The 24,788-nt window shown below is 40.9% G+C and overlaps 1 protein-coding gene across 3 annotated transcripts; it reads right to left on the bottom strand.

Annotated features, from left to right (window-relative positions):
- Positions 1-1,433: 1,433 nt before the first annotated feature.
- On the bottom strand, positions 1,434-24,788 carry ppp1r9ala (protein phosphatase 1 regulatory subunit 9A-like A). Of its 3 annotated transcripts, XM_059342302.1 has the most exons (20): positions 24,659-24,788; positions 22,004-24,108; positions 12,492-12,624; positions 12,194-12,314; positions 11,688-11,792; positions 11,225-11,360; positions 10,232-10,390; positions 10,057-10,110; positions 9,709-9,938; positions 9,391-9,487; positions 9,179-9,305; positions 8,828-8,979; positions 7,719-8,037; positions 7,028-7,085; positions 6,865-6,939; positions 6,055-6,256; positions 5,531-5,575; positions 4,505-4,621; positions 2,892-3,080; positions 1,434-2,702 (listed from the first exon to the last, which is right to left on the bottom strand). In XM_059342302.1, exons 2-20 carry the CDS (start codon positions 23,939-23,941, stop codon positions 2,544-2,546), a joined length of 4,416 nt encoding a protein of 1,471 aa, XP_059198285.1. In that variant the 5' UTR covers positions 23,942-24,108; positions 24,659-24,788; the 3' UTR covers positions 1,434-2,543. The 3 variants fall into 3 exon arrangements, with proteins under 3 accessions (XP_059198285.1, XP_059198286.1, XP_059198287.1); XM_059342303.1 differs by lacking the exon at positions 5,531-5,575; XM_059342304.1 differs by lacking the exons at positions 4,505-4,621; positions 5,531-5,575.

Below are 24,788 nucleotides of genomic sequence, written 5' to 3' on the forward strand. Positions count from 1 at the left end.
CTAACTTATACATATCAGTTAAGGGTCCTCCTTCAGACACTGCAAGAGGATTAAAGGGATAGTTTGTGCATTATTATACAAAACTTGGTACAATTATTGTCAATGCCCTCCTGAGGATAACCCTTTAAGGTTTTATTGATCGGCCCCTAGGTGGCACTGTGGTGGCAGTCTAATTTCATATTTGGTACCGTGGCCACACTATAACACTTAAGGCAATGAAATTCATAGGGGTGGTATAGACTGGCCCCTGTAACGCACACACCCCGACGGCAGCATGCCCCGACACGCGTGTACTGCGAGGGCCCGTTCAGTACTGCTTGTTTTTAGATGTACCTGTACAAGTTTTGTTTTCAAATATGACTTGGACTTTCATTCAACAAAAAAGGTAAAAAAGTGTGTCAATCATTCTACCTGTGTTACAGCAGCACCTCAGGGGCTTCAAGCTTGGGCTTAGCCTCTACAAATACAGTGAACTCTAAATGGACACTGACTGTGATGATAAATACTAACATAATTTACTTAAGGGCATTAAAATCAAACCTTTGTCACTAAGGGGATATTACAGTTTGTTTCAAGAGTGAAGCCATTGGAGGAAATGCAGCTTCAAACCACCAACAATACAAAGTCCAATTTACACCAGGCCAGATACGATTTTTTTGGAATATTATTGGAGTAGCACAGAATTTTTTTCATTTCTGCTGATTTAACAGTTTTAAGGGCAGAAGACGAATCATTTTAAGTCGATTTTCACATACAAGGGATTTGCTGTGGTGTATTGGTGCAAAATAACAAAGTACTCAATATAAATATAGATTTAGGAAACAAGTACTTTGAGTCAAAAAAGTACTTGAGTTGATGTTACAAATGAATATGTAGGTCTGATGTTTTATTGGGTTTACAGCCTTTTTAGTTCTCTTCTGCTGAGGTACTGCAAAATTTTTACTTATATTTGAAATATGTAGTACTTACCTAACAGTTCAAATAATTAGCTAAAAGTAATAAACAGTTGAAATAATTAGCTAATAGTACTGTATTGTTTAAATATTTTGCTAAAAGAAATAAACAGTTTAAACTTTCAGCTTCACTCAAGTAGAAGAACATTAGTCACAGTATGATTACTGATCAAATCAACCTGTTTAATTGCATAAGAAAATAACAATATTCACTTTTAATTAATGAATAATTTTATTGTGAAATGATGAAGACGGAATGTGAGTTTATCTGACAGGGCCAAAACACCACAACAAGCTTGTGGTTTCAGAAAATAAATATTTTTCCAGGACTACTGTTTAGGATTGTGTTATTTCTCTAATTTCCCTGACATAGTTTTTTTTGTCTATTTACATACATAGTTCACTGTAAACAAAGCAGTTTGCTGTTATCTGGTGCTCACGAAGAGCTGAGAAACTATAAGACAACACAAACACACCTCATAAAGTGAAAATTAGTTTATTGATGCCGTATGTACCAAGAAATGTTTCTCAGATTCAGAAAACGTAGAAAACATGATTTTCTTGCAGTCCAGCATGTCGTATTGGATACAGAACATGGAGTCATGCGTGAGAAGAAGAAAGGAAGCACTTGCGTTTGGCTGTGAACAACTCATGGTTCAGCCTCACATTCATACACGACGCTGTGCTCCCGACTCACACGAGTCCTTGTCATTGGCACACCTGACCGCCTCTTGGACGGTGAGGTGTGTGTGTGTGTGTGTGAAGCGGACCTGCATGCTGTGTGTATTTACATGGAGCGTCATGGTACCATCTCAGCCACACACAGCAGGAGTCAGGGACAGCAGAAGCAGCATTCATCTCGCCCCTACTTGATTTTGTTTGTTGCTTTTCATTCAGCAAAAACGGCGGCCCGAGCTATTCTACTTAGTAGAAAAATTTAGATAGTATAAAATGAACAATGGTATTTACGTAAAAAAAGATATGCAGTTAATAAGCACATGTATAAAACTCATTTATACATTTAAAACCTTGTCGCCCGTTGAAGCTTAAAAGACAAATATAGTGCTTTTATATCTGAACTGTACAATAACCGTTCCTGCAGAAGAGTTGTATGTGGAAACAGGCAAGTTATACTAGCAAAAATATAAAATGCTGAAAAAGCAGTATACATTTGACTTCCATTGGTAAATGTGTGCATGATCTGCAACTACTACATTAAATCTGATAACAGACTTTTTAATTTCATAACCATAGCTTCAAGCTTTTTAGTGGTAAAAAAAATGTCAGGATTCCTTTTTGGTCACATACACAACTTTTAGACATTCCCCATCTTTCAGTTAAAATGGTTTGAGCTGAAGTTTGTTAAAACATTCGTGAGAAACAGTGATGAGGAGAGCGTCAGGAGCTACCAAATGAACAGAAACCACAACTGGCACCTCAGTCAGCACAGGATAAACTCCTGGCAGTCGTGTTCTGCGGTTGTTGGCGTTAACGCCATTTGACATGAACGTCATGGCACCAAAAGTATTAAAAAAAAGAGTTGCTCAGCGTTCTGTTAGTCATGAACTTTATGAACACGGAGCTGCTGCCTCAGCAGACAGAGTCGCTGCTGAGTGGCAGTCTCCCGCTGCGTCTGACCTCCTTCTCTTTTTTCTCTCTCTGTTTCTCCAGCTTCTCCTGGGCCTTACGCATGTCCTTCAGCTTTTTCTTGATAGTTGAACGGTCGCTCTGACTCGTCACACCGAGTGCCTGAAGGAAAAAGGGCACAGATTTATAATATATATGATGCTACCGTATTCTGTCCACAAGGTGGCAGTCAGAGGCTGTCATGGCCTGATCAAATATGACTTCTTATGCAATGTAAGAGGCTTTGTAAAGGCTTTTGTAAAACTCTATAAACTGTCATTCTATTGTCATACTGCTAATTCAAGTTTTTACCTTCAACTTGTCACTGTCCAAGTACAAGAGCTGCTGGCCGTCCACGCCCTTCGCTGTGAATTCAGGTGTGTATTGGTCCATATTCATGCCCATCAACCAGTGACAGACCTGTTGATTGGTCCATTCAGAGACAGGCCGGTTCTGCCACTGATACTCTTTCCCTGTAGCTACCGGCTCATCATCCAAAGTCTACAGAAAACACACAGAATACTAACATATTACAACAACAAAAAAACATGCTGTCACCTTAGTAAGAGCATCATGTGTTAATGCTTTTATTCAAAAACATTTTTTTGAAAATTTCTGTGCAGGATTCTGAAAGTCTTACTGGGTTCTGTTATTATCTGACTGTTTCATGTCATATATAGTTGTACTCTAATGGAGGAGATGACTCGTCTAATGCATGGAAAAATCATGTTATAAACCCATGTAACCAAAATATTTATGTAGTTAATGCCTTCCAACCATGTGCATTAGATGTTCATTCGTACCATGGTACTGGATGTGTTTGACAGTTTTGATCAGTGTCCCTAAAGAATGGCACACTGCACGACTTTCAGTCGTCAGATTGCTGTTCTGTTACACAGCCTGCTATCTTGTATACTGGGGTCTTAAAGTCGTTGTGGGTTTTCACACTACATGAATAAGACACGACACTGATATTTTTTTGCTCCAAAATTGGATGTCCATTCCACAGAGCTTTCTTTGTTGTCATGTTTGTTGATATTGGCATTGTGTCTGCGTGCATCAGCCAGCCTCTTGGCTTGCATCTTTGAAAATTTCACATGAATTGCTTGAGTGGTGATTTGGGATCATCGAGCCAACACAGACCTGCCTGTGATCTGGGGCTTTTTCAGGGACCTCTAAAAACTGTCGTTATGAATGGAATGCAGATGTTTTTTCACAATTTTCCACTTCATTCACAAAATGATTTAAATAAATGCGGTGTGAAATCAAATCATCTGAGTAAATGTATTATTTCTTTTAGGTGGAGAATTTGCTGAAAAAGCAGTTCAACTTACTGAGGGGCAAGGCTGTGGGAACAAAATAAAAAAGTAAAGACAACTACAGTACACCAAGAAAAAGAACATGTAGTGCAAGTTCTGTTGAACAAAAACTGAGTGTAGTGTATACATTTCCCAAGCCAGCACCAAGAAAAGAAACGTGCAATGACAGCCAAATACCAGTAACATTCTCAGATGCAGGTCTATGTAAGCTTTCACACTATATGTTGCTAGAAACTATAATATCAGAGAAAACAGCTGCTGAAACACCACTGAGCAGGCGGCAGAGCAGTCGACATCGTTATGTGGTCTGCCAAAGCTTGTAAAGGACTTGAAGCACTGGTTGACGGTTCAACAGAGGCAAAAAAAGTACAAACTATTAACATCACAGCTGACTTAAGAAAAGCTTGAGCCACAAGACTTGTTTTATCACAAAACAAAATAACTTTAACACACACATGCAGCTTTGTCTATTCCCTCTGCATTCGCCATTGAATCTCAGCTATGAAAAGGGGGAGGCTCAAAGAGCATGCTTGAGAATGTCCCCTTTCAGCTGCATCAAGGCGTCCCGCACGGCTTTTGTGACTGCGCAACAAGGAGAGCACTCACCTCGCTGGAAGAGAAGATTAAAGTGTGTGAGCGCCCAGACAGATTGGGTTCAGCAACTAACCCAGAGATGTCTGAACTGGGACTGGCAGGGTTAGAATCATCTATGACTGAAAAACTCTGGAACAAGTGGAAACAAGGAACGCATTTACTAAAGTAACACATCACCAAACAACAGTTCTTTACTAGGAGAAGCAAACAAATACAACACGAAAGGTGTGAGCGGTAAGTGCGGTGCTGCTTCTATTAGAGATGAATATATTATGATACAGGATTAAATATGGTATTATAGTGAGAGCAATCAAAGTTATTGATTTGAGAAGTGAGTGACTGATCTTCAACACTATGTAGCACAATATTCAAGGTGATTGGAACAAATCTACCACCAGAACTAAACCAACAACCTCCAAACTACGACAACTAACTATACTACTTCTACTAAACACAAACAAACAAACATTCAGGTATGGGGTAATGTTTTTCATTTTGTTGAGTAGATACTAAAACATTGACTATTGGATTCATCAAGTGATTTTTTTTGCTGTCTAAAAGACAGATATGGATTACATTTGGAATCAGGGAAATGTTATGTTAAGACCTGCAGGCCATTGCACCAGCTATGTGCAAGTTCATACGCAGTTCAATTTCATTGTAGCGTAAAAATGACACACTAAAAAAACAGGTTGCACAATACAAGTTAGTTACGGTGTAGCAGTTAGTGTTGACGTTACACACAAATGTCTGATCAATCTACTGATTAGCTGGTGCAACAAGCCCTAGAAACAAATTTTTGCTTTTGGTGTCCTCTAATACAGGACATAAGAAGAAGAAGACTTTCTGAATGTCGACAAAAAGAAAATATACTTTAGTTTCCTGTAACACTACCTCATACCCAGTTTAAAAAAAGCTGTGAATTATTCAGAGGATGTGCTGAGGTGAGAAATTACAAATTGCAGAACTCTACGTGTTAGTAATGCTCTAACTGTGGCACCTAAAATCAAAGGTAAAACAAAGATGCGTATACTGTACCAAATCTAATGAGCGACTGAATAAAGAGGACCAGGAGAGATTCGTCTGTTTAAAGGAAACACGGTTCAGTGAGATAAATGTCCAGGCTGCAAAGCACTGACAAAAAAAAAAAAACTACCATAATGCACACAGCAACAAAACTTTTCTCTTAGTAATCATTTTCTTCTGGGTTCAGCCCGTGTCTTGAACTCATTAAACAGCATCGCGGGAACATCTGCCCCACCACAGCCTGTGTGACAGTCAGCCACGCGTTTCACTGGACACGTTTGATGTGTCACTATTTGCAAACTCATTGAAAGCCACCAACTCCTCCTCTGCAAGTTCCTTCTAATGACCAACATGTGGATCCAGTTAATGTAGCCTCTGCAGTCGTGTAGCTTATTTGGAGAATTAGTCAAAGACGGAACGTGTCTGGGAATTGCCTCTCATTATGTTTCTACTTGTTTTACTTTCAATAAAGTGCCGTTGTGCTGGATGATATTGCTCTCTATATCTGACGCCGATGTTCACACAAAGTTACAAACCTTATTCTTCCGGTCCTGGCTTTGTTCACTGCTGGTCTCAGTTGCAGCGTACGGCAGACTGCTGCTGGACGATGAGGGCTCTCTGTCTCTGTCCCTTTCTTTGTCTCCAAACCAGGAGAAGGGCATACAGGTGGGGATGGAGGTCATTGAATCTGCAGGAGACAGGTTCCCTCCAGACTCCTCCAGTAACTCTGCTGATCCCCTGGAAGTTGGAGATAAAGAGAGATCCACATTACTACTTTAACCCACTGACGCCTGAAACTGCCTGTAAAACCTCTGGGCGATTTTAAAATAAGACCCTAAAACCTGAAGTTTTTCTGGAAATTCAACAGGAGTGTCAACGCTTCTACTAAATAATAGATTTTTCAGCCTCTGTAGCAGATAGAAAAGAAATTCAAAAAGTATTTGAGAGCTTACACAAATACTACAAAACGACGTATCCGCTTTCCAGGCTTCAATGGGTTAAACAGCTTAATACATGATGTGTTGTATAAGAAAAGACCTATGTAATAACCATCAGATATAGGAAAGAAAGCAACCTATATTAGGATTTTGGCAACAAAGTAGAAAGCTGGTTTGAAGTAGCTCGATAATTACACCCACAGAGTAAGATGGATTCCAGTAATATTCTTCATGGAGTTCAGCCATTTACTGTACAAAAGCCTTTGTTTGTTTAAGCAATGTTTCCATTAATAACAGAGCTAAAAAAACTTGTTAGAAAACAATGGAAAAGAACCACAAAATCTCAACAGATCTTTGAAATATTTCTCACCTTTAAACTGTTATAAATGAAGCTCAACAATAACATACCTGCTGTCCAAAGATGCTCTCATTGCCTCCTTGTCCCCTTGTTTCTTTCCTTTGCCACCTGACTTTCGCAGGCCTCTGTTGATGACCAGCAACATTTTTTTCCATTAGTGCAAAGATGACGGCAATTTGTAGACGAATGACCGTGATTACCATGGAGACTTACCCAAAGTCTGGAAATCTTCTTTTAGGTTTTCCGGCTGATGAGGACTCATTTAGCTCCTCTGAAATGAAACAGTAGGCTCAGTCACAATGTAGCAGAAAGCAGTGCTATGTAGGCCTGTCACGATAATTACTATATCGACTTATCGTTCGATATATAAAAATGGACACGATAGTTTTTTTTCTGGACTCAATATATTCAATATATTTGTGTTGTGTTTAAAGTAATGCTGCAAATGTTCGAAAGGCAGTACGAATTGCAAGAAAAACACTATATTTCCCAAACAGCCATTACAGCTATTTATATGTTATTTTAATAATAAAATAATATCCTAAATAATGATTATCTCATTGCAATGTTTTGTTAGGGTTAGGGTTAGGCTAACAGAGCCTGAAAGTCTATTTTATTTCTTTTGCTTGTAGTTTATTCATTTATGTTTTATTTATCTAGGATATTTTAATATTTCTTTCCACATTTCAATTCCAATGTTTGATATTCTCAAGGTTTAAAAATTCATTGCTGTGGAAAAGGATGTTCTTTTTATGGTCTAATATCATTATAAAAAACAACGACATCGATACAACAATACTATCGTTTATCGTGATAGTTTCTGGGAAAATATATTGTCCTAAAAAAATGTATTATCGTGACAGGCCTGGTGCTATGGTGGCAATCACATTTTGGTCTTGCATACCTTTTGAGCTCTTTCCTTTTGACTCCCTCTTCTTGACATTGCGCATGAACCCAGAGGGGGAATGTGGTGACGATGCTTCTTTTGGAGGAGACAAAGAAGGACTTCCACTGCTTTCAATACTGTCTCCCTGTGATGGGGACAGAGACGGGCTGCTGGAGAGCTCTGCTTTACACCTGGATCCATCTCTGCTCTCTCCTGGATCATCTTTCTGTCCATTCCCAGGATAGCAGACAGGCACGGGGAGGGACAGGCTCTCTTGGATGGACCTCCTCCTCCTGGGAGATTCCTGCTCCTCCTGCTCCTCCTCTTCTTCGGTTTCCTGTGGCGACAAAGCTAATTATTTACAAGGACAATGCAAGGAAGAGGGGATAAAAGCTTGTTATATAAGAGACAGCTCCGCTCTTCAGTTCTGATTGGCTGAGTTATGCACACATTATGAAAGGTGCATTATTGTTTTGTCAAAGCAAAAAATACACTCAGTGGTGCTCCATATTGTATTTTAGAACAGCTGTGAGTACCCTAAGGCAACTCCATTTTTTAGGGAAAGTGCTGCGTCAACAGCACGACAGCTTTTGCTTCAACATTGCAGAAGACAAAATAGATCATAGAGTAAAGCTCCTTTTCCATACACAATGCAACAGGACTCCAGCAGACTTGAGTTTAGTCTCACAACATGCTTGTTTGAGGGGGAGAAGGGGGTCATTATGGGTTGGTTGTGGTTAGCGGGACATTACCGCCACCTGCTTGGAGGTTTGACTCGGTGTGACCAAAAGTGCCAATGGAATAGCTCTGTAAGTGGCAGTAAAACTGTCAACTGTCATCACTGCATCCAATCCTACCCTTTTCACTGTGAATGGCCAGCCTATATACACAAAGTTATAATTTACTTTTGTGAATAAGTGCTCTGCTTCTTTTATAAAAGGCACACACAGAGTGTTTTGTCACCATTAGTTTTACCTCCAAGAAAGCATTTTGAGCGTGACATGCCCTGATCAGGTTTCAGAATTCATGCCATACCTTTCATCTGGGCCTCAGGTGGCTGACTATTAAATCCAATTACGTGCTCATACAACACAGCAAAGTATCACTATCAGCTGTTCCTGGCTGACCTGAGAGTGACTCGAGGCCACTGCGAGGCTCTCCTTCAGTTTGTTCCGAGACGGAGGCTGACGTTTGGCCTTCTGAGCCAGCAGGCATTTTGCTTTGTGTGCGCTGGTGTCCAAGCGCTCAGTCTCAGGGACTAACTCACTCCAGTCTTGTTCTACAGTAGAGGGAAAAAAGACACAAAAACAAATTCCAAATAAGTCATAAGTCATAAGACACTGAACGGATTTAATTATTAACCAGGGTCACTGGAGTTTATGACGCGTGTCTGTGAATGTTTTACAGATCACACAATAAAAGTGTGACGTGCATACTTCGGTTATAAATTCAATTTGATTCTAGTAGGCCTTCCTTACCAAGTAGCGAGTCAACAGATTGTGTGTTGGTAACTGAGTCTTGGCCAATTAATCTCTCGTCTGCTGCTGGGTGCAGGACACTCTGACGCTCCACATCGGAGCCCCCTCTGGACTCCAGGACAGTTATCTGTGGACAACACAACACTCATGTCAGTGTCTCCAGTAAGTCTGATATGGTGTACACGCATTTTGTTTTCAAGATAGGGTCTTACTCTGTTTTGTAAGGTTTCCAGCTGCTCCTTGTACCACTTGTCTTTTTCATCTAGGATCTTTTTCAGCTCCTCCTCTTTCTTCACAAAGTCTATTTCTCTGGGGAGGAAACAAGGACATTTGGTTTCCCATCAGTCCTTTAGCTTGTAAACACAGGCTACTTTATGTAATGATCACTAAAACAATTAATTGTAAAATCAGCTCTAACACCTTGTTTACCAATATTTTTGTTCTATGTAAATCATTTTGGGTAAATATTTGTTGTGAATTAATTGACTCAACCACTGAATCCTCCAACAGTGAAGCATTGTTTAACTCACTTCTGCTGGTAGTCCTTGAGCAGTTTCTTGGCCTTGTTGTACTTCTTGTCCAGGGTCTCGTGCTGGGCCTGAGTCTCAGCTAATTGTTCATTCACAGTCTTACACAGAGCTTGGGCTTCCAGCCAGTAACTCTCCAACTTCAGGATTTTTTCGTTGTTATCCTCGATCTTCAGATCCAGCGCAGACTCCCTGGCTTCCCATAATGACCTGTCCTCCTCAGATGCCCTTAGCTGTAAAGAGATGGTGACATGTTACTTAGTTGAGCTAAACTGAATTGTGTATGCTACGTGTAAACCTTCATTATCTTAAACAATGAAAAAAAAGAAAATGATTCCATCTTTGCCGTACCTTTTCCTTCAGTTGATTAATTTCAGCTGTAGCAACGCTGTGTTTGAGCTGCAGCTAAGGAAAAATAGGACAATGAAAGATTTGGTTAAACCCATTACTTTATGTTATAGTATTTGGTAGTTTAAACAGAATATTTAAATGTTGATATATATATTTAAATCACATGAGACTGAACCTCTTTAAACTTGAAGACCATCTGAGAGCTGTCCATGTTAGTCGGCATAAAGAGAGACTCTGAATCAGGAAGCTCATACAGCTCTGCGTTCGGCCCTGGAGAGAAATTGGAGCACAAAATTCTCTCATCCCCTCCGTCCTCGTCCTCATATCGCTCCTCCTGAAATATGACAACACACATAGCATCACATATTGCAAACAGTGACACACCCCACATGCCCAGGAACATGCTCAGCGTGTGTCAACAACACTCCCAGTAGCACAGTTCACCACAGTCTGGAGCGAACACTGTAATCAATACATCATAACCAAACACTGGTGGGCTGGTTCATAGGGAGGCACTGCAGGGGTTTGGCTAGACATGTCAGTAGCATGTCTGCAGCATTAAACACATGAACATTTATCATATCTTTTGTGGAAAACAAGACTATTAACACACCTACACACACTTTGCATAACGACAGAGCCACTCCAAACGGTGTCCACATCCTGACTGAAAACATTCCTTTAAAGTCTTTGTCTGCTCCAGTAAATCCCTCATATATTGTCTGTGTCTCTATCATAAAACCAGGGGCTTGTGGCTGCTTGAACTTCAGAAAACAAACATTTCACAATAGTGGCAGACAGGCGGCGGTCGACTGAGCACCTTCCAACACAGCAGCATGGTGACGCATGGCTTACTCACAGCCAGCAGCTCATTTCCTGGTTGAGCTGAGTGGGATTGGACTGGGCATGACAAAGGGCTAAAGCCATGTTCAAGTCATGTCAGAGTAATCTTAATTATAATGTCCATCTTATAAATAGTGTTCAAATCAACATCAAAGTCATAATTACAACTGGTGGGAAACTACATTTTTCCCTTGGAAACCCTGTTATATTAAGCTGGGCGCAAGTCAGGAATCTTTCCCATCTCAGCCGTCTCATATCACGGGAACATGGCATGAGGTTTAACAGCTGCTGGATTTTCCAATGAAGGCCGGACCAGCTCACTCACCTCCTCTGTAGAGTGTTCGAAGGGATCATCCAGGTGTTGTTGCTGTTGCTGCTGGTTCTTCTCTTGCTCTAGTGTCTCGCTAATGAGTCGGGCTACCTCGCTTTGTGTCCCTGGTTTCTCCCGTCCAATCTGGAACCTGTTTTTAGGGATGCAATGTGTTAGTGCCCAATAAAATGGAAAATTTACATGTGGCCTGAGAACACGTCACTGCAGCTTCTTTCATGTCTAACTTGATAAAGGGAAATGCAAATTCATGTGTGGGGTGTGTTGTTTCAAATCATCGCCATACTACAATACTTTATGTTGCCTATTTCCCTTCTGTTAAATAGGCAACATAAACTCTCTGGACTCTCTGGAGATAAAAAAAAAGACTAAAATGAATAAATATAAATAAACTTGGCACCAACAAGTTCTTTTCAATTAGGTTAATTTAAGGGGTAGAGGAGATGGGTTTTGAGCTTACCTCACAGTGCCTTTGGTGTTCTTCAGGACTGTTGCAGCAAACAGTTGAGTGACGCCCACCAGGCTGATACCATCCACCTCCACTATCTGGTCATTCACCTGTATGCTAGAGACACAGAAGATAAGTGTTCATAAGTCGAGGGTTTTAAAGCATTTCCACAAAAGAGTTATGCAATACCTTCACAATAGTAGAAAAGTAAAAAAAACACATTAGTCTGGATACAGCTGGCAGTAAAACAAATCTAAAAATGCCTGGGAAATAGAAGTAGGGACTATTTTCTTTAGCTTCCTTGTGGAGTTATAAATAAATCCAGTTGTTTGGTCTCGTGTGTCGTTGGGCCCCCGAGGATATGAGGAATTCCTAGTCATGACATTAAAAATTGTTGTGGTGGAGCAGTGTACAGTGAGTGTGTACTAGTGTTTCCGGTTGTATAAAAAACATTAGCAGTGTGACGAGACTAAAATGTGGGGTTGTAAAAAAAAGGAGGTTTTAGTGTTCCAACTCACCGTCCATCGTTCTCAGCTGCTCCTCGCTCGGTTATGGTTTTCACAAAAATGCCCAGCTTCTCAAGACCCTGGTCAGCGCCCACTCCCATTCCTATGATACTGATGCCAAGTCCATTGTCTCCTGAATGCAGAGAAATGATGACAATTTCAAAAAGGTGGGTAAAATACCTGCATACAGATGCCTTTTGAGGCCTGTGCTATATGTGTACCTGGGTAAAAACAGGTTTTGCCCCATATGCTCATCTCACTGGTTACTGATGACATGTAGGAATTTACCTTGAGTGTTCACTAAACTCACCTTTCTCGATCTCCACAGGGAACACATCCATCTTCTCAACTCTCTTCTCCAGCTCGTACTCTGCAGACGCTGCGACTGGATCCACATCATCGTTGCGCCGATCATATTCTTCATTGGAGAAGGTACTGAAGACCTGTGTCGGACAAAATATCAAGTGCATAGCTTCAGTACAAACTCCTATATCCTTACCAAATAATTCAGTTTAGTGTTTAAATTATCACACAGATTTGTGCAAAGGGGTATCTACGAGATCTGTGCAGACATGGGCATCTTATTTATCCCTTTCTGGCAGATTGGACAAGGACATATTTTTAATTTGAGAGAAGTTGCATTGGGGATGAAGAATTACACTCATACTTTGGATTGTTGACCAAATACCGTTAGTAAGGAAAATAAAGGGGCAGTGCACTACTGAAGCACACTTAGCAGCTACTGAGGGACAGCAGAGCTCTTTCATGGCGATTTAGACCATTGGCACTGAAGTTCATTCCTTTATTTATCAAACTGTGGCCACTGTTTTCACAACAGTGTCTGACAGAGATTATGAAGCTAAGTGATGTTTAGTTATCTAATTTTACAGACTGCATTGTCAACTCTTGCTGCTAATATTTTGCCTATTTAATGAAAGATTTATCAATCATATTTTTGAACAGATGTTAATCAAGTGTCAACCGCACTGAAGCAGAAGACGCATTCCCGAGACACTATCTTGAGGACTTTCATCAGAGTTTCAAGAAGTTGTGAACTTGGAGGCAGGCCTCACAAAGTACTGAATGTGTCCTAGAGGCAGTTTTCTGGTTGGAATTATAAAGGACACACACACACACACACACTACAGCAGAACATGAGCAGCGTGGAAAGTAGGGCACAGCTGGGGAGAGTTGAGCAGTGTGGATGTAGCAAAGATCAATGTTCGGAGGCGACAAGTGTTGTCAGCAGCAAAGTAAAAAGACATATAACACAGAGCAATACAAGGAAAAAAGTAATCCCTTAGCCTTCAGTCAACAGGCATTACACAGTACTTAACACCAGCATTAAGAGTTATTAACACATGCAACACTGTGCAACAACGTGCCATTTAACTTTAATACCACTGATACCACCACGCAGAAATGGTACTTCTAATCCACTCTGTAAAACACTACCAGGGTCATGTTTAAGAGAGCACTATAATAATCAGCAGAGACCCAGTTACTACAGAGTAAGACAGTATTCATCACAGTTTTCCAGAAGCCAAGGTGGCAAAACCCAAAGATTGTGAACACCATAAAAGGAATGGGAAAAACAGAAAATCTTCACGTGATTTAGTTGAAAAACTGCTCAAATTATTATTTATCAAATCAGTAAGCTAATTAATGGTTTTAAGATCTTGGCTATTGGACCTAACACCGTCATAAAAGAACAAGGAGAGAAGGACCAGCGAGTGAGCTCAATTCTGAGAGACTCGTTTAAAGATAACAAGCATTGTTGATAAAAAAAAAAAGTAGATTAGAGTTTGGTAGACTCCATCAAGGGCTAATGCCTGATTACGGTGATTAGCCCAACAGTGGGTCTGTAACATAAACCCCCTGCTTGGTCATCATTAGTCTTAATCTGGGTCGAGTCATGACCATAATGGTGGCGGAAGGATGCTGGTCCATCAGTGTCCAGGTATCGCTGACTGATTTAATAATCTGGCTCCACTGTGCATTCACAAGCAGAGTTGTAGTTTTCTGATGGCCAACCAATTGGACGGAGTAAAAACAGAAGAGTTGCCTTTTGAAAATGAAACAGAGGAAAGTTGGAAGACATAGGAAAGGTTCTGTGCCACAGGGAGAATATTAATAATGGGAAATAAAGTAGTCTTCCTATTGAACTTTCACTGAGCTTTATTTCATTTGATCTTTTTGATGAATATCCAAAAAGAGAATTTTTTAAACGTTTTATTAAAGCTCACAGTGGCAATAAATATTGGGAAAAAACTTTGGATTTCTCGAGACCACGGTTTTTAATTTGGACTTTTGGCGTTTATCATGGTCTTGAAGCACAAAGTTAGACTCAAGGGGCATCAAATCAAATGTTTTACATTCATCACTCCATATATACACAAAATAATCCTGAATCCTGACTTCATGCCTCAAATACTGTGTGTGCTCTAAACAGATTTTTTTCAGTCAATTTTGATAATTTCTCAAAATAAAATGTTAGGTCTCTGTCACCCACTTTTATTTATTTAAAAATGCATTCTGTGTGCCTGAAGTTATCAAGTTAACTCAAGTTAGAAAGCTGAGATAGTGGTTCTGGGAAAAACAAGAATCATGCTTTAGAACGTGTCCAAACCAAGGCATGCAGACAAAATATGACGATAAGAAAGAAGCAGTTTACTTCAATAAGAGATGGTTTAGGAGGTTTCTCAAATTTCTCTCAGATTTGTTTTCTGAAAAAATGCCTTAATTAATATTCAATACACCTCTTTACACCTGGTGGTGATGAATTTGCAGAATCAAATTATTCAAACATGTCATTTAGGGTCCAATAAACTCTACAGGAATGTCTGCATGCCCAGTTTTAATAAGTCGAAATAAACACCAAAACACACAGACACTGGCATAACTGCAAAGACTGAGCTGTCAGGCATGTATTGTATTCCAGTGTGCAACAGTGGATGTCTGAGAGACACTAATCCCTGTGACAAATGTTTGACTTGTGCTCCCATGATATTAAAAGGGCAACACAGGTTGTGGTTAAAACAATAAAAACAATACAGCAACAAGTGGTGACAGTTAATAATAGGCTGATTGATTTAGACATTTGACATGAGGACACAAGATGTAATCAAGTAAACATTTCCACTCAGGGCTACAGAGCCTGAGGTCTAGCTCCTGTAGCATGTCAAAACTTGAGGAAATCAACCACAAACAATCTCCTCCTTCCTCTGTCGTATTGTCTCTTTACTATGTAGCCTTTGGACATCCGCCCAAAACAGTTCAGATAATACATTTCCAGAATGCCTCACTGAGCTCTCTGTTCCATTTGTTAAAGTGAATTACTACAACTATTTCTGGTTTACAACATCCTGCTTATTTTCACACACATCTATCCAAGTGGAATCGTCTTGTGTTATCTTGGAAACAAGATGTACAAGTACTGATTTGGTACACTTGACTTGTGGGTACCTCTCTCATGTAGCCTCCCAAACCAAATAAAAGAAGATTAGAAACCTGAGGATTATGCACTCTAGTGCAGCTCTGTGGTACAGGCAGGAATGCTATTCATGAGGCCTCGACCCTCCATCAACCTAAGGGAGTCCTTCTCTCTCTCTGAATCCTCCTCCTTCCCTATATACGGATTGCCACAAGTTTGTCATCTATGACACATTTATTGTGATAGATACAAAGGTGACAACTGCACATACCACTGAACACTTTTAGAAATAATTAACAAGCTTTTCAAGACATTTTTGTCCTGCTTGCATTTTGAAACTTGTTTTGCATGTCGGAACAACAAGCTTGAAAGCGCTTCTCTAAATAGGACCGACAAAGCTAATCAGCTTCTAATTTAGACAGTTAAAAATGGCTTCACAGAACTAGAGCAGACAGAAATTGCATTAAGGATAAAAGATGCTTTTTAGTTTAGACTTTGGAGATTTTAGTAATTAAGGGTTGAAAATGTAGGCTAATAGAATAAAGGAAGCACCACTGCATCCTTGGCCTGGCATTAGCTGAGCTGCAGAAGTTCAGATTGGATTCTCCCCTCTACCTCCCCACGGCTCCAAAGTCTGACTCCCTGTTGCCATGGACTCCCAGGCCTTTTTCGAACAATGTCCTCTTCTTTGCTGAAACCTAATCACTCAACCACTGTTTTCTCTGCAAGAAAGACAGAAATCAATCTCTTTATTAGCCTCTCCCTCACCAACAAGCCTTACACACAGCTCACTGTTATCAGTCTCCAGTTATCAGACTAAACAGCCTTTTTCCTTTATTGTTCAGCACATAGTCAGTCCATGATCAGCTCAAACCAAAACACTCAGGCAGACTGACTCCAACAAGAATGAGAGACAAAAGAAGAACTAACAATTTTTCCTCAAGTTTAAACAGAACAAGGTATTAACATGTTCTTTAAATGGTAATGTATCCCCCTAGGGTATTACTGTGGTCACTGAGGTTGTGATGTGGGTCAACAGTCTGTGATGCCAACTTTGTATTCCGTTTCCCTTCAACACTGCAGCTCCCAGCAATTTGTGTGGTCTTTCCATCTATCTTCAACAACTGCAGTGGTCTGTCGTCTCTACGTGTGCTCACATGCACAGATGTACACATGCCCACACCCAAACTGAAACCATTCCCATCTTTCCCTCATTCCCCTCCCCACAACAGAATGCCAATGTGGGAAATGAGTCAGCAGCTGTGAGGAAAAGCAAACCAGAGAAATCTCTTGCCACTGCAAAGCGAGGGCTGACCACTGGGTTGGGGAGGTCGTAATGTAAGCGGGCCTACAAAAAGACAACAAATCAAAACATGCTGAGAGCTAGCTGGGGCTGGGGTGGCGGCCTGGTGCAGATCATAGAGTAATTAGGGAAGACGGCATGGGGCCCAGTTTTCAGACCCTGTGTAAACACACCAGGAAAAAGAACAGAATATATATCTAGTACTTCCTGTGTACATGCACTTGGGATAATTAACACTTTGTTAAGTTCAGAATGATTGACCGTTACCGAAACAAGAATGTTTATGTTTTAAGTGTTAATATATGGCCTATAGCAGGAAGAGGCGGAGTCTGAGTAGAGCAGAGTGCCATAATGGAATCACATTTCAAAAGGAGCGCAAACACAAACAGGTTGAACAGGTTTGTATATAAATGGCCCACAAAGGCTACTTTTGTCCTGCAAGGGTTGCTGAAAACTTTAACAAACAATTACTGCTAAGTTTTAGTGAAAATACACAGCATCTGCTAATGTGTTTGTCTGTAATCACATAATGAAAGCGTTTAAGGCAATCACAATCAGCCCAAGAACCATCCCATGCCAAGTTGTTTAATGAACAGCATTGAGCGGACTGCATTAGTATTCCGCCCCGTTTTGTCGGCTAGTCAACCACTTACCCAGGTGGCTGGAGGGAACTCAGATCCTACAAGGGGAGGGCCTGTCTGCTGGTTGGATGAGGGTGGAGTCTCATCAGACACATTCCTCTGGCCAACAGAAGACTCATCTCAGATAGGAAATGGAAAGCATAACACTATGGGATGGGTGGGCTACAGAGGCCAGAGTCCAAATGTAGAGTGTGCCCCATTTGCTTTTCGCAAATCACATGAAACACAGTTGGTAGAACAGAGGACAATGTCCTGCTGTAATTACATTTAAATTACATGAAAATTTCCAATATATGAATAGGGGTGGGGGGAAAGAGTAGGTTACATAAGAATGGCGACTAGGTAACATTAGTTAAGTGAAGCACCAACCTCCAGGCCTAACAAACATCACTTCACCATCTCCCAGCAAACTCAGGTCAGGTGAATCAAAAAACTCAATGCACAAACCAAGACATGCAAATGTCCATAAGCTCCAGTTCAAGACCTCTGCAGAAACACAACAGGTCACCCATGAAACTCTGATCTGGCTCTACATTAATGTCTGCAAACTGTACTCTACCTGACATGGGTGAAGTGTCTACAAATACTAAATAGTATGCTTGAACAGTGACCATTGTGGACAGTAATTATCTACAGTGTAAACAAAGAAAAACATGTTGCATTTTTTCAGTTGCAATGAACTTTACAATCTTTTACCACACCCTGTTTTCAAGGCCCAATGTGTTCACTTGACCGATAACTGCTGGTGTTACTTCCTGTGAATCTGTGAGGGAGGAGCAAAGCAGCAGGTGCAGATCCTGGCTTCAGATAATTTCATTTCTGTTATGGTGAACTTTTTTTACTCCTGTTCCCAATGTCCTCACATCCAACATGACACACAACCCCAAGACAAACTAAAGATCCTACACAACTACTCTGAAAATGACTGTGCAGTCTTTGTCCCCAAGCAGATAACATGCCTGCAGCGGGGAGCGTTAATCATTCAATAATGCTTGGCCTTTTCCCAAACTAAAGGACTCAGAGTGAAAAGTGATCTGAGGTTTATTAAGTTTCTCTGAATAAGAACATGCCTCGACACAATATTTCAGGCCTGGTTTTTATTTGCAGTTAGAGAGGAAACATCCTCCTCACTAACACTAAAGATATAATCATAAGCAGTGGTGCAATATTTATACTGCTCATACAGCCAGAGGGTAGAACAAACTTATATACTGACACAGCAGAAATGGGGTTGCAGCATTTCAATGCCCTATTAAAGTGTGAGTCTGTGTTACCATATATGCAGAACAATGTCCTCACAAAACATAATGTATAAAAATATTGGTGTTTTTTTTAAATGGTGCTTGTTATTTGAGGTATTTATTTTCCTAATATTGCCTGTTTCGAGTATTTTCATCACAATACAACTACAATCCAATACCTCAAATGCATTTAGAAACCAACACATCGATATTTGGCTAGACACAAGATATTTCACTTTTAGAAACATCTGAAACTGTGCACTAATCCTGAATGCCTTGGAAAGACATTTCTTAATCAAGTTATTTTCCAACCCTGATAAGAGTGATACATGTTGAAACTGGACGTCTATACTTTATTTCACAAAGAGGACCTTTCCTCCACACAGGACACTTCTTCTGTCAAGAATACTCGGGTTACGTAGGGACCTAATCCTGTTGTAAGCCAGAAGCACAAAGCACTTCCTCTCTCCTTGTTAGCTACGATTCAAGTGTGCTCGATCCCAGTACCAGCTCTGACTAGCAGACTGTGGAGAATGATGCAGTACTAGCGGGAGGCCTTTGTTAGCCAGGCAACAGGTAGAAAGGTTGGCCGAAGGACATTTGTGTGACTTAATTGGCTGCCTTGACCCAGTGGTTTTAATCCGAGTGCATGTCATTATTTTGACAAATCTCTCTGTGTTCTTTCCAGCCTGTCAATTGCATGCACTCAGTCACGCAATTACATAAAGATCTAACTTGAAACTCAAAGAATGCTTGGATATTTTTGGATTTGCTTCCTATCCTAACCATACACATGTTCATATATTGTTGCACTATCTCTGCTATCACAGCAACCTGGTGAATAAAATAGGGACTGGGGAAAAAATGTGTCCAAACTTTATAGTCAAACTGTAAATATTAGTCATAGTTTGAATGGGTCAACATGGATAATTATTTTTGGTCCACTGGGCAGGTTTTTATAATAAGAATGACATGGTTGAAGAATCATGGGTCAGTTCCATCTTTCCAGGTTAGAAAAACAGTGTTAATGTAATTTTCTGACATGTTTTAGGCAAAATTATAAATTAATTAATTGAGGAAAAAAAAGGTAGTTTAATTAATTTTGAAAATAATGATGTTGACTGCAGCCCTACTTTCCTGAACCTTCAGCTTCATTCATATAATTTTGTCAATGCTGCATACATACTACCTTTGGTATACTAAATTCCCATACTAGCACTGCACATATTACTCAGATGAAGTATGAAAAATTGGTAAAGAGGTAGTGCCTTTTGAATCGGCCCTGGGGATGCAAATTGATACGAGCAAGCTCTAATATTAATAAAAACAACCTTGTGTCAGTTATGTCTGTTTTGCATAAAGTCTTCCTCTATTAGTGGTTGTGAGCAGTATGTGAACTGCTACATAGAGGTGACACAGTCTAGCATATTGTTGTGAACTATAAAGCTGTGTTTATCTCTGTCATAGCTCCAGTTTGGGCAGAGGAGACACACTGTTGTTTGTGTCCACTCCAGGTCAGCTTCTGGTCCCCTCTCCCAGGACCCCCTGCCAGGATGACTGGGATTGGGGAGGGGGGTGTCCACACCCTGAGATAACAGTGCATTTTAAGGCCTGGATAAACACTGAGCTGTTCACAAGCTATGTGGAATGCACTGGAGTGATTTGTTTTTCCCTGCTTTAGCAAAATGTTGTTTAGATATGTTGATTGTGGAATATCTATACTAAAAGATATTACCTGCACTTCCTCCACACCCCTTTTGGCAATACTAAAAGATATTATACCAGCTAGAAAATCAATTTGGACCCCAAAACTGTAAAGCTGAATGATGATGATAACAAATCACACTATGGATATCATGATTAATATGAGATGAAAGGGAGTTACTGTTTTTACTGCCAAATTGCAGAATGAATGATGTTCTCTGTTTCTTTCAAGTTATTTGCTCAAGGAGGAAAAAAATCATACATTACACAGACCGTTTGTAACATCCCAAACTGAGATTAGATAGTGTAGTGGTTGTCACCTTTTTCATGTTAAGGGTCCCTAAATTGATGCACACAAGATCATGGAGCTCCAATTAAACACATTGCTGAGAGTGCTAGAGCTAAAATGCTAGAGGGACCTCCATCTGAAAAGACTTTGGTTGTTAGAAATGAGTTAAACTAATTATATTGTTGTTTATTACAGTTGAAGAGAAAGTAGTGGAGGATGTGAAACCTATGATCAGAATAGTGATTCATACAACTCCTATCCACATTGGACTCACTTCTATAGGGAACTAAATAATGAAAATACACTAAGGCCCACTTTTCAGAGGCACCCCTGGAAATCTTAGGGGCCCTGGACCCCTAGTTGAGAACCACAGAGAGTATTGTATGGAAGTATTTCAATACAATTGTGATTCCAAAATATGGGCTGCAAAGTTAAACATAATTCAAAAATTTGATTCAATTAAAAGATAATTTGGATGTGAGAACAGCTATTGGGGTAGAAACAGTTTTGCCAAATTTCTACGGGTGGAAAGTCATATTTTCCAACTCTAACCCACAGTCTGTAAAAAGACATCATATGGGTAAATTAAATCTTCACATTCCTCATATCCATGTTGGAGAGGAGTGAAAAGTCCCTCATGAGTGCAACACATGATTCACTAATAGAGGGGAACCACTCTAAATGAGTAAAACTCCCATGCAGTGCAGTGACTCAGGGGTGGCCATGATTTTTACTGTACGTCTAAAGTTTCACGTGTCTCTGCTTCCCGGCTGGCCTCGTTCAGCTGTGGTACTGCTTTCACAAACTCTTATGCAATGTCAACAATTTGTCCAAAAATACCACAAACAATGTTGCCAACCAGCATACCCAAAATTCTCCCCTCTCTCCTGATCTCTTGCAGGGTTAATTCACCAGGTGGTGAGGCTGTCAAACTACCTGCATCTCTGGTCACAAAGATTAGATAAACCACAGGTTACATATTTTAACTAGGATAATGATACAGTGCTGCAGCTGTGACGTCAACATGCCAGACAAAGGCATTCATTCTCAGCCTCCCCTAATTTGTCTTGTGTCTGCAGGGAAACACCTAGGTCAGACAGTTGCTGAATCAGTGAGACGGTGGTTTATAATGACAGTGCTGTGCAATATGTTTTTAGGTGCTTGAGTCAAGCAGCAATAGCTCAGATGTAAACAACAACAAAATGACTAACCTGAATGGGGCCTGTGGAGAACTTGATTTTCCTCTTTGCGGGAGGATCCTCCTCATCAGACAAACCAGTGGTCTCATAACAGTCATAATCCCTATACATTTGATCATCTTCCTCCTCCTCCTCTTCTTCTTCTTCCTCTTCCTCCTCTTCTTCTTCTTCTTCCTCTTCTTCCCTGAGGACCTGGTCTACATCTCTGTCATCCACAAATGCTGCATTCTCAATACCGTACACCACTGGTGAGGATCTATCCAGGATGCTCTGGTCCACCTGCTCCTCTAGCTCACTCTCCTCCTCTGCTACCTCATCATCTTCCTCACGATTATCATCGCCATCTTGACTCAAAACTGAAATGTCTTCCTGTCTCTCCCTTTTCAAAACAAATTGCTCGCTATCCTCCAAGACTCTACCTTCACCCACAGTCTCTGTTATCCTTTGTGTCTCTTTTGCGTCATCTCTCACTAAAACATGATGTGCAGGGTTACAGTTCTGTTTTTCTGCTGGAGCGGTTATTTTCAGGTTCGTTAATAGGTCGTCTTTGGGGCTTTGCACCTTCTGTTCCTCAAACACATTATCTTCAGTGTTCCCATCCTCGTTCTCCTCACTCTCAGAGGACTCATTCTGAACCACTACCAGCTCTGCTCGTACCACACCAACCCCACTGGAGTTCAGTGATGAGGCCTGGTTGGATGGCTTGTCCCTGGTAGGTCTGTGTATCACACTGTCATTACTCCTGGCTTTTTCAGGGTACTTAGCCCTGTTGGTGTTCTGTAACCCACCAGCTGATGGAAGAGGCTGCTTCACATCCCCTGGGGGCGGACTATGTGGCTTGCCTTCATCCCCACCAACAGATGTCCTGCTAAATCCATCACCGGATGATGATGAGTGCTTGTAGCCATGGCTAACCGGAGTTCTTTGCTCTGGTGAAAGGGGTTTGTGAGTGGCGTCAGTTGTTGGAGAATTAGATTTGTATGCTGCATTGGTAACTGGAAATGTTGGTTTAACACTCGAACCCAACAAAGTTGGTTTGCTGGCTGTCTGGGATGCATTTTTGTTAGTGGCATCAGTCAAAGGGGTGGAGTTAGTGGCTTCTTTAACAGGAGAAGTAGTTTTGTGCAAGTTGTCCCTTTTTGGAGAGGAAGGCTGCAAGTGTTCAGTGGTACTTTGCTGTTTAGCAGACACTGTTCCTCCCTTTATAGCAGCTGTGTTGTCTTCAGAGTCATTCTCTGCCATGTAATTCTCCAACCTTTTGGACATGGGTCCTGCATTCAGCGACACTCTAGACGCATGCTTTTTCTCACTATCAGCCTTCTCATCCGGTTGACATTTAATTGATGGAGGGGTTTGCTCTGATTTGATAGTCTCAGAGGATCCTGATACTCGCCTCGTGCTTTTCCCCTCATCAGAGGCACTTCCGAGGGACAAACGAGTTACTACTCTGTTTGGAGACTGTTTTTCAGCTGCAGGCTGTTCTTTGATGCCCCTTTCAAAGAGTTTTCTTGTCACAGAAAACTTCTCTGCCAGAGCCACTTTGTCAATCTCAACATCTTCCCCCTTGGGTGTTTTATCCAAATTTTGTAATTCTGGGCTTGTGGCACTGTTGACGTTAACTCTGTGGGTGTTGACTGGAAATTGCAGCTTCTGTGGGGACACCGGGGACACATCAGGCTTTACAGTCACTTTCCCCTCTTGACACTCCTGTTGCTGGCCATCCATCTGTAGGAATATGTTCTTTATCTTGTTCACTCTGGTCCCAAAAGGCCTCCCCCTTGAGTCCTCCCGGGTGTCACTGGAACCATTTGCATATGATTTGGCGTCGCCTTCGGATTTTGATCCATCAAAGGAGCACTTAATGGCGTGGAAATCAGACTTGTATGCATTTCTGTGAGGGGATGCGCTCCTCAGGGTCCTCTCACCTCCTTTGCTTTCCGCTTTGATCATTGTTGCTTGTTTACGACTGCAGCCCAATTAGAAAAGCCGGTTTTGGAGAGATTGATGCTGCTTGTTGGTACACTATTATCCCTCGACTTTACGCCAGCAGTGCCATGGGTCCGGCGGAACTTATTTGGAGTACAGTTGTCCTAACTAAACACTCACTGCGAAGTCATCTGGAAAAGAAACGGATAGTAAAATATGTTAATAGAGTGACCGGATACCATTATCTCACTATGCCGAATCTAACAAGTCATTTCAAATGTGTTAGTTAGAACATAATTATCTCTTTCTGTATGCGAACCAAAACAACCTGAAAGTAAGTTAGAACACGAAGGTTAACGTTATAACAGTTAGTAAGTTAGAAGGTTAACGTTATAACAGTTAGTAAGTTAGAAGGTTAACGTCAGCATGCAGCCTTTGAATGCAGTTCGGACTCCTGGCGTTAGTTAACGTTGAACCAAAATTGTTTTGAATTGAAAGTAGCTTCAACCAGCTATGGATTTTCAATTGTACCAGTTAAACGTCGTTAGTGTTGTTACTAACGGAGAGATAAAAGGCGAAACAAAGTTAAACTTACTGGGCCAACAGTTCAACACAACCACAGCGTTACTGCCTCAGTCTGAACAATTCATTGTGGCATTTCAAGTACGAGTTGTTGGAAATGTTAACTCCGGCTCCACACACAACACCGCGCAAAGGTAAACAACTTTGCAAGGCTCTCACCTGCAACTTGCTTCATCGTGTTAGGCGCCGAAAGATGGCCCACAATGTCCCAGTTTTCCGTATCAAACTTGTCCCTTCTCCTTGCTCACCGCCATCGTTCCCCGCTCCAGCAGCGTTTTCCTGCCTCCTC

Source organism: Centropristis striata, chromosome 10 (genome assembly GCF_030273125.1).
Source record: "Centropristis striata isolate RG_2023a ecotype Rhode Island chromosome 10, C.striata_1.0, whole genome shotgun sequence".
Classification (NCBI taxonomy): domain Eukaryota; kingdom Metazoa; phylum Chordata; class Actinopteri; order Perciformes; family Serranidae; genus Centropristis; species Centropristis striata.